Source organism: Macrobrachium nipponense, chromosome 24 (genome assembly GCF_015104395.2).
Source record: "Macrobrachium nipponense isolate FS-2020 chromosome 24, ASM1510439v2, whole genome shotgun sequence".
Taxonomy (NCBI): domain Eukaryota; kingdom Metazoa; phylum Arthropoda; class Malacostraca; order Decapoda; family Palaemonidae; genus Macrobrachium; species Macrobrachium nipponense.
In genome coordinates this window covers 3,161,745-3,174,554 of record NC_061091.1, presented here as the reverse complement: position 1 = coordinate 3,174,554, position 12,810 = coordinate 3,161,745, and the positions used below count along the sequence as shown (strand labels likewise).

The 12,810-nt window shown below is 38.2% G+C and overlaps 1 protein-coding gene and 1 long non-coding RNA gene across 4 annotated transcripts in view; one reads left to right on the top strand and one right to left on the bottom strand.

The window, feature by feature from the left end:
- Positions 1-3,195, top strand: part of LOC135204884 (probable rhodanese domain-containing dual specificity protein phosphatase) — a 39,355-nt gene extending 36,160 nt beyond the window's left edge. For all 3 annotated transcript variants that reach the window (XM_064235130.1, XM_064235138.1, XM_064235120.1), the window contains exons 3-5: positions 711-946; positions 1,458-1,569; positions 1,778-3,195. In XM_064235130.1, the coding sequence (XP_064091200.1) occupies positions 711-946; positions 1,458-1,569; positions 1,778-2,705 (1,276 nt within the window). In that variant the 3' untranslated portion in view covers positions 2,706-3,195. The remainder of the gene's footprint in view (positions 1-710; positions 947-1,457; positions 1,570-1,777) is intronic.
- LOC135204901 (uncharacterized) overlaps positions 1-12,810 on the bottom strand; it is a 93,298-nt gene that overhangs the window by 23,899 nt on the left and 56,589 nt on the right. The window lies entirely within an intron of this gene.

Here is a 12,810-nt window from a genome sequence, read left to right as displayed (position 1 = left end):
CTTTGCTCTAGCTTTCTTTTGCTTCTAGTTCCCTGGGCCACTTTCGTTCTTCATCCGCCTGTCCATGTATTGTCAAAACAGAAGCCAATAGAGTTCCAACCAAGCCTGATACTGTTCGTACTTCATCTTCTAAATAATGCTGCATGCAGCTTTCATTTCCTTCTTAAGAGTTTCTGGTGGTTGATGTGGAACGAATCATGCTATCCCTACTGACCACAGCTAGAATCTTGACTATGGATTTCATGTTTCACTGTTGTTATCTGTTTGATGTAATAGTTTAATACCTCCGTTACTTTCAGTATAAGACTAACAAGAACTTGCCATGTCTTGAGTAAGATTCTGTACTGCTTTTGAAACACATTAGATCGTGTCATTTTGTTTGAAGCTCATACGTCAGAGTAGTATAATGTTACATTTTCCTTCCTTTTTTACAGCCCGTAACGTTCTTGCCAAAGGCTATTGCCAATTTTCATAGTTGATAATACTTAGCGTTATAATTTTCAGTGCAACGCTGATAGTCGAATTAATGAAATTTCTTATTAAATTTATCTATTCCATCGTTAAATTTAGTCGGAAGCCGACGTTTTTTTTGAGGTAAACATCACTACAGCATGTCCAGGAGAAAAACCAACACACACACACACACACATATATATATATAGTACATAAAAACCATTATTATTTATAATTCCATGGTCGCCATACACCAGTGAGACTGCTCTATCCACCATCCTGCTGAAGGAACTGGGAGTCACCCACGTCTTGAACGCTGCCCAAGGCCACAACAACACCGCCTACAACGGCTACGTCAGCACCCACCCGAGCTACTACAGTCGGAAGGGCATCAAGTACCTGGGCGTGCCTGCCATGGACATGCCCGGCTTCTACATCAAGCCCTTCTTCCGACAGGCGGCCGAATTCATCCAGGACTGCCTCAACGACGGAGGTGGGTGTCTGTGTGTCCTGGTTTATAAAATAAATAAACAAATAAATAAATAAATAACTATTATATAGGAATGGAATGAAATATAAGAGTTTAGGCCAAAACCAAAGCGCTGGGACCCATGAGGTCATTCAGCGCTGGACGAGAAATTCAGAGTAGGTATGTTTGTAAGGTGTACCAGGAGAAAAAATCTATGAAACAATGTTACAAAGTTGATTCTTGACGCATTGGTCCCACTATACCTCTACAACAGCCTTTTTGTCAGTCTAATTCAGGTCTCAGCCCATCATGGCTTCAGTTGCATTTCTGTAAAATTACATTTTGAATCATGTTCCAACGGCATTCTGACACTCCCATATCTGCAAAGATCACAAATCTTGGGACAAAAGAAATTGACACCTGACTATCTGTTCAGTTGCAGTTTGACTCATGCCTGCCTGAGCTCAAACGCTTACAGCTTAAATCTTGGTTCACAAGAGCTTAATTAACACCTGCATTTCCGTCAAATTTACAGGCAAGGTTTTGGTCCACTGCCAGAGCGGCGTGTCTCGTTCAGCAGCTCTCGTAGCCGCGTTCCTCATGCTGAAAAGGGGTATGAACGTACAAGGGGCACTTCGATGCATCAAGTAAGTATTCCTTTCCCGTGCGATAACACTGGCGTGCATTTTAGATGCTCGTGGTTAAGACCATGTCTTAACTTGATTAAAATTAAGTCGGAATGTCATATAATAATTATTTTCTTTTTAGGATGGATTGTAGATCAATACAGATTTTATCATATGCTATAAATTACTTAAACTATGCATGACTTGTTTTCACACTTCTTCCCTGTAGGAAGAGAAGGAGTATCTTCCCCAACCACGGCTTCCTCAGTCAGCTCTGTGACCTGGACTACGAACTCCGACGATCGGGCCAAGTGACGGACGACCCCGATTTGGAACTACTGGACGTCCAACGCAAGGACCTGTCACCTGACCGATCCTACCCCAGATTTTCTCTGCTCCACTCGAAGGCTCTGCAGACTTACAGCCACACAAAGAACTACGTGCCGCCTCGCCGCGCCGGTTCCTGCGAGAGGGTGAACGAGGTCCCCCCACGGCGGGCCGTCTCCTGCGACAGATTCGAAGTGGCCTCGAAGTCGCCCTACGCAAGCAATCCCCTCGTGGATTCCACCACCAGGCCATCCCGCTCGCGACAGAGGTCGCCCGTTCGATACAGCAAAAGTCCAACCGTCTCTTACTCCTCTTACCTCAACAATGAGGACGAGGACGTCTACGACCCTGTCTCTTCCAAGGTCTTCGACACCTACCGACGCTATTCCAGAAGATCGACTTCCCCTCTGCCAGTCACGTCCACCGAGATCATCTCCCTCCCGGAGGCCAAGCCCCTCGACCGCTACTGGTCACCAAAGACAGTCGAGTATGACGTGATCAGGTACCCGAGGTACGTCTTCTACGACAAGCTCTTCTCCCCAGCTACCACTTACCAGTACATCAACAACCTCAACAGGTATTACGACACGTACAAGTACGTCAAAACAGAAAGCCCGTTCTTCGGCGAAGGCGTGACCCAAGCGCCTTACGTGCAGTGGTACGACACCCCGAACAAGACCTACCTGAGAGGCTACACGTACAAATTCCACTACCCTTACACAGAGACGTACTTCAAGCCCATGAGCAAATACCCGACGACCGCTCGCACTCTCAACACCCACAGCGTTTACTTCAGCCCAGCTCCGCTGAGAACCTTCGACAGAATTTAAGATGAAAAATGAAATGGCCACAACACCTCGACTTTTCCCTGCCGAGCTCTTTCTTCTTCTTGCGGCAGACGTTGCTTCCTCATAGGCGACTCTAACCTTTTTTCTCGTGCAATGCTCTTTTGTTATTAGGTGTTCGACAGTTTCTACTAATAGGTATGATGGCGGAAGCGCCTCGAAAGCATCGTTCTTCGATTGTAGATCTCACTTGTTAACTCTTGTATACGATAGGGAGAAAAAAAAAAATAAACAGAGACTCTTCTGTCAGTCAGAGGTCAGAAACTAATTCACAACAGGTTCAGTGCCATTTGTCGAATGGTTTCATTTCATCCATCAAGTGTCGATTTATGCTGATCTTTGTAAATAATGTAAATAGTCTACGTGAATCAGTTACTAAGCAGTTCAATCCTTCATTAGAACTTTTTGTGTAAGACTTCATAACCCCCCAAAAAGGAAACGTTAATAGTTGTAAGAGGCTGATTAAACTCCCTCCTATATATACTCGGAACCTACGAATTCCTAGAGAACTTCCTCAGTGGCAAACCCTAGATTTAGGACTTCGAATGCGAACGTTCAGGGACCCTTCACAGTCACCCCACAGAACCAAGTGAGGACAGTATCCTTAGGGTTTACCTTAAGCAAGGACTAAGAGTACAACTGGAAATAATAATATACCCTTCGTCTTTCCTACGAATCCTAAACCCTTCCCAGATCTGCTGAATAGCTATAATAATGATATAACCGTTTTAGGTATTCATCCAAAGTCACGATATAGGTTGTTTTGTGTGAATATTCAGCAAATGCTACTACGAGTTCTGGTAGGTTCTCTTCATGGAAGTATTCATCAAACGCTACGATAATGATAGGTTTGTTTAAGGAATATTCTCTACGTGTTACATCGGCTGTTTATATTATATATATTATATATATATATATATATATATATATATATATATATATTACTATATAATATATAATATATATTATATATATACATATATATATATATTATATATGTATACTTATATATATATATATATATATATATAAAGACAGCCGTTGTTTTTTGGAATATTCACAGATACTACACTGAGACAATATGTTGTTTAGACAGACGTGGCCCTAGTTATAAGTCTGATTAATGTGTACATTTTTTTATGTTGAAATGTTTTTCGTGTTTTCCCAGATAACTATTATTTTTAATGTCTAATCGTTGGTTTCTGCGAAAACTTGATTGTGTCTGGCCTATGGTAGCCGTGCTCTGGACACGGGCGGTGAATTCTGAAAGTGCCGTGGGAAACCCACGATGCAAATTGCTACTGTTCAGTTGCCAGAGAGAATCGGAGGTATTTCATTTCGAGTTCGGAAGCTCAAAAGCTACCCACTGCCATCAGGATAATCAGTTGAGGAAGGTAGGCAGGAAATTATAAAACAGATCAGATGAAATTATTTGTTCGCCCGCCATATTTTCCTTTCAGTTGCAACGCTATCTCGACGAAAAACAAAATAAAAGTGCTCTCAACATTTGTGTACTAATGCTTTTAATAAAATCGAGTATTTCTAAAACTCCTTTTTGTATCCTTAAAACATCAATATATAAATTTTATGTCTAAACTCTCTCTTAAATACTCTTAAGTCGTCTTGCTTTCCCTGTGAATTCTCTTCGGTTTGAGTCGACTGTGAGGAATTCGTCCATTAAAAAAAAAATGACAAATGGTGTACAGAGGACATAGACAGCACACTGAATAATCAATATAAAGAGACTTCCGGATAACGCTCAAAATATCATAATGTTCCTTTGTTAAATATGCCCCATTCCAACAAATTTTCCTACTTAACTCCATAAGCAACTTTTTGAGATAGGTGGTGGACAGAAAGACAGACAAGCAGATGAACATCAGGACAAGGGTTGAATCCATAACCACCTCATGAACTCTACCTAAAATAAAACTATTAAAAAAGCTATATGTAAGCTTTTTTTTCTTCAGAAAAACGAATATGGTAGCATGATGCTCAATGTGGTCACCTCAGTGGAGGTTCACAAAACGTCAGAAGGGATGTTGGCAGGTAAGTTACAGCTCTACAGATAGGGTCACCAGCACCATGCCCTTTTCCTGACCCCGAGGTGATGGCAGTATCCAGAATTACAACGAAATACGACCAGACGGTCCCATTCAAAGGTGCTACAAACCAACACTTGACGTAATCATATAAAAAGGACCTTCATATCTGGAATAGGATACACTTACATTGCAAATTGGGATTAAGAATGTCTCTTGATCACTGAGGTCCAACAACTCCGGGCATGGTCAGTACTTGGATAGGTAAGTAAACCGTCCTCTTGAATCACTGATGCGTCCCCTCCGGGCCCAGGGAAAGTGGTCAGTCTTGGATAGGTAACCGTCTCTTGGAATCAAACTAAAGGGTCCAACAATCTCCAGGGCAAACGGTCCAGGCTAAAACTTGGATATGGTAACCGTCTTGATCACTGAGGTCAACAACTCCACTCTGGGCACGTCAGTAACTTTGGGAATAGGTAGGTCCGTCCCTTGATCACTGAGGTCCAACAACTCCGGGCACAGTCAGTACTTGGATAGGTAACCGTCTCTTGATCACCGAGGTCCGATGAAAGATAGAAATACGAATGGAGGTAGAGTAAAAGGAATGAAAGGAGTTGCAGCTAGGGGCCGAAGGGACGCTGCAAAGAACCTTTAGTAATGCCTACAGTGCACCCCGTTAGGTGCACTGACAGCACTACTCCGCTATGGGGTGTCTGGTGTTAGCGGCAGTGGGTTACAATATGGTCCAAAAAAACTAAGCCTGGGAACATAGGAGGAAGATTTGAATCTGGAATGAAATCGACAGCTGCATCATTTTAATTTGATTCCTTCCCAATGCTCAAAAAAAAAAAAAAAAAAAAAAAAACTGAGCTCCTTGAATAGCTATGTATAACTTAGTTCAAACATGTCTTCCGCAACTTCTTCAAAGCTAAGGGAAAAGATTAAGAGAAAAGATTTTTTTTATATCTGCCCCCTTGTTATACAGATAATGCTGATATTATATACTCTCATGTTCAATTATTAATTTAGTTTATTCTCCTCTGAGCACCAAGATGATTAGATGAAATACGGATCAAGTTCAAAGAGAAATGACCAAAGGAATTAACGAAGAATTAGCCCTACTGAATTGTAGTCTTTTTCCTGCAACGAGTTCCTCGTGGGACGAGTGGGTTGCGTACTCGCATATCCATCTGGCAGCCCGGGTTCGCTCACCGCTGCTGCTAGTGCGGAACCACAGGAATTTATTTCTGGTGATTAGAAATTCATTTCTCAATATAATGTTGTTCGGATCCCACAATAAGCTGTAGGTCCCGTTGTTAAGTAGCCAATTGTTTCCTAGCCACGCAGAAAAAAAAAAACTAATCTTTCGGGGCAGCCCTAGGAGAGCTGCTAATCAGCTCAGTGGTCTGGTTAAACTAAGATGTACTTTTCCTGTAGATGACCATGCAACATCGCACAGCAGTAGATGATTAATTACCGTTTCCAGGTGACTATAAATATTACCACCTGAGATATACAATAGCTTAGCCTATTCTTCATGAACGTCCTCGTTAAACTGACGAAGTTTTATCGTGCAATTAAAATGGATAAATAGCCGGTTCAATCACTGACTTCCAATAGGAGAGCTTCACTTTTCCTCAGCGAAGGATGCGGCCTTAGCTAGACTAGCAAACATATGTGTACAGAAATTAGGAATGAAAATTAGTAGAGTAAGTCTACGGGCGTAACCAGCCTCGCTTCACGGGCAGAACCAGCTCCGTTTCAGGGAATCCCTTCTCACCCCCAACCCCCTTCGGACGGGGGGAAGGTAGGATGAAACCCCATTATAAACCATCTTAGGAGTCCCCACTACAATCCTGCCAAGTTTCATGCCCATCGGACCAGCCGTTTGGCCGTGATTGAATGACAGACGGACGGACAGACATTAAGCCCATCATAGTAAGATGATAACAAACGACATTATACAATCATTTGAATATGAAATGAACCAACCAGTAACTAACTTTTTTGACATGAAGGAAACGACGTGAAGTCTTACGAGGTCAGTCCATTTATGCCAAAAAAGTTCATGATTATTAATGAGGGACTTAAGAACGATTCAAAATTCGCTATAGGGCGCCATGCAATTGAACGACGTCTGTCTGACTTCTCACATGTTTGCTCATAAATAAACCCAGGGTTGCTGTTTTGATATTGTATGAGCTAGAAAAACATGTTTGTTTGTATGGTGTTTTTACGTTGCACGGAACCAGTGGTTATTCAGCTACGGGACCAACGGCTTTACGTGACTTCCGAACCACGTCGAGAGTGAACCTCTATCTCCAGAAATACGTACCTCTGACCCCACAATGGAATGCCCGAAAATCGAACTCGCGGGCACCTAGGGGGCACGCCAACACCATACCAACCACGCCACTGAGGCGCTTGAACACTGTAAAAGCGATGGACAATGCGTGTCGGTGGACTTCTGAATCTGAGTGTACACGAGTCAGTAAGTTTCCAGTTATTTCCATAAATTTTTCGTGAATCGTAATAATAAAACCCACACTCGCCACAAAATTGAGAAATGCATTTTATCGTACATCTGGAATCCCCTTCGTTTCCTCTTTCGAGTGGTGTAAGTGAGTGTCTATTTTGATGATGAGAATATGGTTCAATTTTGCATTATATAATCTGTACTTTTGTAAACTTCAGCATTAATTTTGCAAATCAATTTTACAATCAATCAGTCAATGAAATTGTGCCCAGTCTAATTTTTTTTTTCATATATCACATCATATTTTTTGGGCCCTAAACATTCCAAAAATTCAAACCTGAAGAAAATATCTTGAAAAATAAGAAAGTTGTGGCGTTTTTAAATTGACAAATTTAAAGGCCTTTTTTCTCTATTTTTTAAAATGTGGTGAGTGGGGGTTTTAGCGCTGGACGCCTCGTCTCGTAGCGTAGGAATGAGGGAATGAAGCAAACGTGCGTAGTTCAAGATTCTCGAGTCAAAAGGAAAAAAACCACACAAAACCTGATATCCACGAAGTGTGAACGTTTGCGTGCGATAAGCTCAATGGACCAGACGCACCGCATCTACAGACGGTAAGTAGAGGAGATAATGGCGAGGAGTCTGTCTGCATTCATGATACTTCACAGGGAATAACTGCATAATATACATTACAGTGTAAAAAAAGGGCACTTGATAGCACAGTAAATATTAACACACAGATGGATTTTACTTCATTGTGGATTGTATCCCCATATCTCTCATCTCATTCTCTCTTCTTCTTCTCTCTCTCTTCTCCTCTCTCTCTTCCTTCTAATATATATTATATTATTAATATAATATATATATATTATATATATATATATAATAATATATATATACAGTAATATTATATGTCTATATATATATATATATATATATATATATAACTATACAGAAAATTATATCTGTATATATATATATATATATATTTATATATATATATATATTATATATCTATGATCTATATATATATATATATATAATATATATATAATATTTATATATATATATGTATAGTATATATATTATATATTATATATATATATATATATACTATATATATATATATAATATATATCTATATCTATACAGATATATATGTATATATATATATATTATATATATATATATATATAATATATATCTACTATCTATATATATATATATTATATATATATATATATATATTTATTAATATATAAAAAAATGTATATATAATATATATACAGTTTTATATTATTGTATATATATATATATATATATATATAATATTTATATATATATATATATCATATATATATATATATATAGTCTATATATATATATATATATATATTTATATTAATTTATATTAATATAAAATTAATAATATAATTTATTATTATTAACAGATATATATAATTTGTATGATATATTATATATATATATATATATATATATATATATATATATATATATCTATATCTATACAGATATACTATATATATATATATATATATATATATATATATTATATATTTATCTATCTATATATATATATATATATATATATATATATATATATATATATATATATATATATGAGTGGGTGTGTGAGCAAAATATTCTCTTCGTTCCTCTGGCTCTGTTTCCCGGATCTTCCAAGTTCATTAAAAACACAAAAATCAAGAGATAAAAAAATCATAGCACGTACACAAGAAAGCAAACCACCTTTTGTTTGTTTGCATGGTGTTTTTGCGTTGCATGGAACCAGTATAGTTATTCAGTAACAGGACCAACGGCTTTATTACGTGACTTCCGAACCACGTCGAGAGTGAACTTCTATCACCAGAAATACACATCTCTAACACCTCAATGGAATGCCCGAGAATCTAACTCGCGGCCACCGAGGTGGCAGGTCATGACCATACCGATCACGCCGCTGAGGCGCTACCACCTTTTGTTTTCGAACCCGACCTGATACGTAAATAGAGCGATTAAAGCTTTTTTCCTTGAAGCCTTCTTAAAGTTCCAAATTGTTGTCTTTTATCTTTTATTAGAGAAAATATACAATATTTTACAATTTTAATAGCATTCCATGCAGAATTTGATTAAAGTTGACTTAAATTTACCAGAACTTAAACAAAAATTTTATCTTTTACATTTTACAAACAACCTATGCATTTCAATGTTAACATTTTTCTGCAGTTACCCATGTAAGATTTGATTTCCATATTATTCCGTTCCCGAAGACATTTCTCTCTGTGTGTTTTTTATCCGTGTATGAAGGTTCTCCCTTCCGCTACAACCAACCCCAAAAGAGAAAGGTCCTGGGTATATATAATTGCTCGCGATGAATCATGCGTTTATCACAACTGCCCTCTATCATGCTAGGAAGGTTCCTCCTACAAGATGCAAGATTGAGTTATGGCCTATTTGTCTCTGGTTATTGTCGATATTTTTAGAAGCTGCACTGTCAATTACTTGCTAGTTAATTACAGGCTTCTCGTCGACAGTCATTGAACTGTTTTATAAATGATTAATGCAAGCAAAAGTTGTATGCTGGCCAACGTGGCTTCCTAGAAAACAGGGAACAAATGGTGGTTCAATTCGCTCTTTAATCTACTTATTATATCAAACATATTAATTAATAATAAATTCAAATTTGATTCACATACACCCACAAGCAATTCTTACCATTAACCCATATCCTTGTTTCTCCTATTCAGGCTTTGCGATTTGATTTTTCAAAAGGAGTCTCTTACACTTAAGAGATATTATGGTATTCTCTTCACACGTGTTGCAGTATCTTTAAATTTTTATATTTTTTAGATATTTCTCTTGACGCCGATGCTAAAACATACAAGATACAATTCCCTCTAAATCTGCTTCCCAGCTTTTATTGTTTTGTTTTTATGGTGATTTTACGTTGCATGGAACCAGTGGTTATTCAGCAACGGGGCCAACGGCTTCTCGTGGCTTCCGAACCCCGTCGGGAGCAAATTGCTATGACCAGAAATATTCAACTTTTATCCAGTAAAGTATCCCGAGTTAATTAATTAACAGCTGACTTACCAGATCATTGACCTGTATCCTCATCAAGCTGCAATCGGATATAAAACGCTGCAATCATCAAAGATGAATCCATTAAATAAGAGCACTAAAATGGATCTGAGCAACTGTCGATACTGACACTGCTATTATGCGACCGACCACAGCCATCATGATTTTTCCCACTGTCATTAATGAAAAGAAATCCTACTTGTTATAAGCACCCTTACGAAAATTTCTTGCTAACGGATGGTTGAGAATCCCTTCTTTATAAGATCTGATGTTAGAGTATGCATATAAACTACACATATTCAACTTTTAACGTCATGTCTAATAAATCTTCGCTTCGACAAAGACGATACTCCTTACTATAAGAGGACATTATATTCTATACACACACACTACTCTAAGATGCCTTTTCGTAACTCCTACAATGGTTCCCATACCGTTTTTCTAATGAGCTCCTCCATTTGCATATACTCTCAAAACTATAAATACATGAGGATGTGCATCCACAATGTACTGTATTATAACATTTCGCTGTTTCAAGATTCAAACATCTATATATCAGCCGAGGAGGAAGACAATTTGTCCCTCATTTGTTGTGGATTTGAGAATAGAAACGAAGTAATGCTATCAAGTGGTAATACCAATACGCCTCGAAGACTCGAATAGAATAAGAGACTTAACTAATAATGCAAAATGTAGAAAAAGTAATTATTTTCTTAATTTAGTGAAACGATATTCTGCGAAGAAAGACTTCCAAGTATTTGAATATTTTCAGTTTTCCTGATTACACAACACAGTGCCCTTATGAAGCCAAGGACCACGGGCATGAATAAAGAGGGAAAAAAAGGAAAAAATGGGCCATAACCTCGAAATAAGTAGTAGTATCACCTATTAATGGTTGGGAGGTTGCCATTGTCATAGGAAAAAAAGGGAAAAAGGAAATTCCACATCTTAGCAGCATATTAGAGAAAATAAATTTTTAACGGGATTTCTGATCCCGGCCAATAATTTGGGAAGACGTGGCCAGGCGAGTGCTATGCGCAGAGCTGAGACATCTACAGACTTTTACTTTACCGTGAGAATGGATATGTAGATATGTACAGACATAAATGCAGTTGACTAACAGGCTCGTATACCTATTTGCACGTCACTCTGATACCATAAAAATGACTGATATATAGACAAAAAAACCAAAAACCAAAGGCCAGACACAGCTTGTATCAACTCAAGGGGTCCAGTACATATATATATATATATATATATATATATATATATATATATATATATATATATATATATATATGTATATATGTATATAATAAATATATATATATATATATATATATATATATATATAGATATATATATATATATATATATATAATATATATACAATGTATATATATATTATATATATATATATATATATATATATATAAATGTGTAATATATATAAATGTATATATATATATATAATATATATATATATATATATATATATATATTATATATATACGAAAAGCAAGGAAGTTCATCATTATTTCTAATCCTGCCAGAGTCAATACTCAAAGCCAAAATATTGTGTTTATAAATACCCGGGTCACTTACCCTACTTCCACATTTACCAGCAATTTCAGTTGAGGCAACGTCAACTGAAACATCTGTTCTAAGACTTCTCTATAAATGAAACGCATTATTAACAAATATGGGCAAAAGCTAAAAATAAGGCAAGTTAAATGAAGTAACTGACGTTAAATCACCCCTGCTTATATTGGATACATTTCTGACGAAAGGATGAGAAGAGTCGAATAATCTTGGCTGAGGCTCCTTTGCCCAAAAGTGATTCACTCGGAGGAAAATAATGAGAGACTCGAGGTCTTGAAGGACACATTTGCTTATTTAATTTTATCTCTATAATAATAATGACGAGCATAACCGCGGCATTACGCCCACAGAAGGGGGCGTGACTCCCTCCCCCTCCCACGAAGCAGGATGAAAAAAAAAACGAACAAAGACATTCTTAACAGAGCCATTTCAGGCATTCTAACCCGAGCCCTGTTTCGGGAGTGTTTCAGCGCCTCCTTATAAGGGGCGGGTGTTGGGTGGGAAACCTTAGGGCGCGTGTGGGCGTCTTTTGGCATCCCAGTGCCCTGCTGGCTGCTGGCAGGTCAGGGCACCGTCCCTCCCTCCCTCCCTCACAAGCTGCTTCTGGCAAACATTTTCCTTCTGTAAAAGGGAGCTCCTACCAGCCGCCTTTATGTTGTTCAGATTTGGGGAAGCGGCGAGAATTCGTGTGACAGACGGGGCCCCCTCCTTCACCCGCTCCCCTCCCCGACCCCTCTCGGTCCCTCTTCGATGCAAGGGGGGGGGGGGGGGGGTTTGGGGTATGGGTGGGCGAAGAGGCATTTTCTGTGTAACCTTGCAATGTCGCACGGCGAAAATTCAGCAAACAGAATCATAAATTTGCGGAACTTAT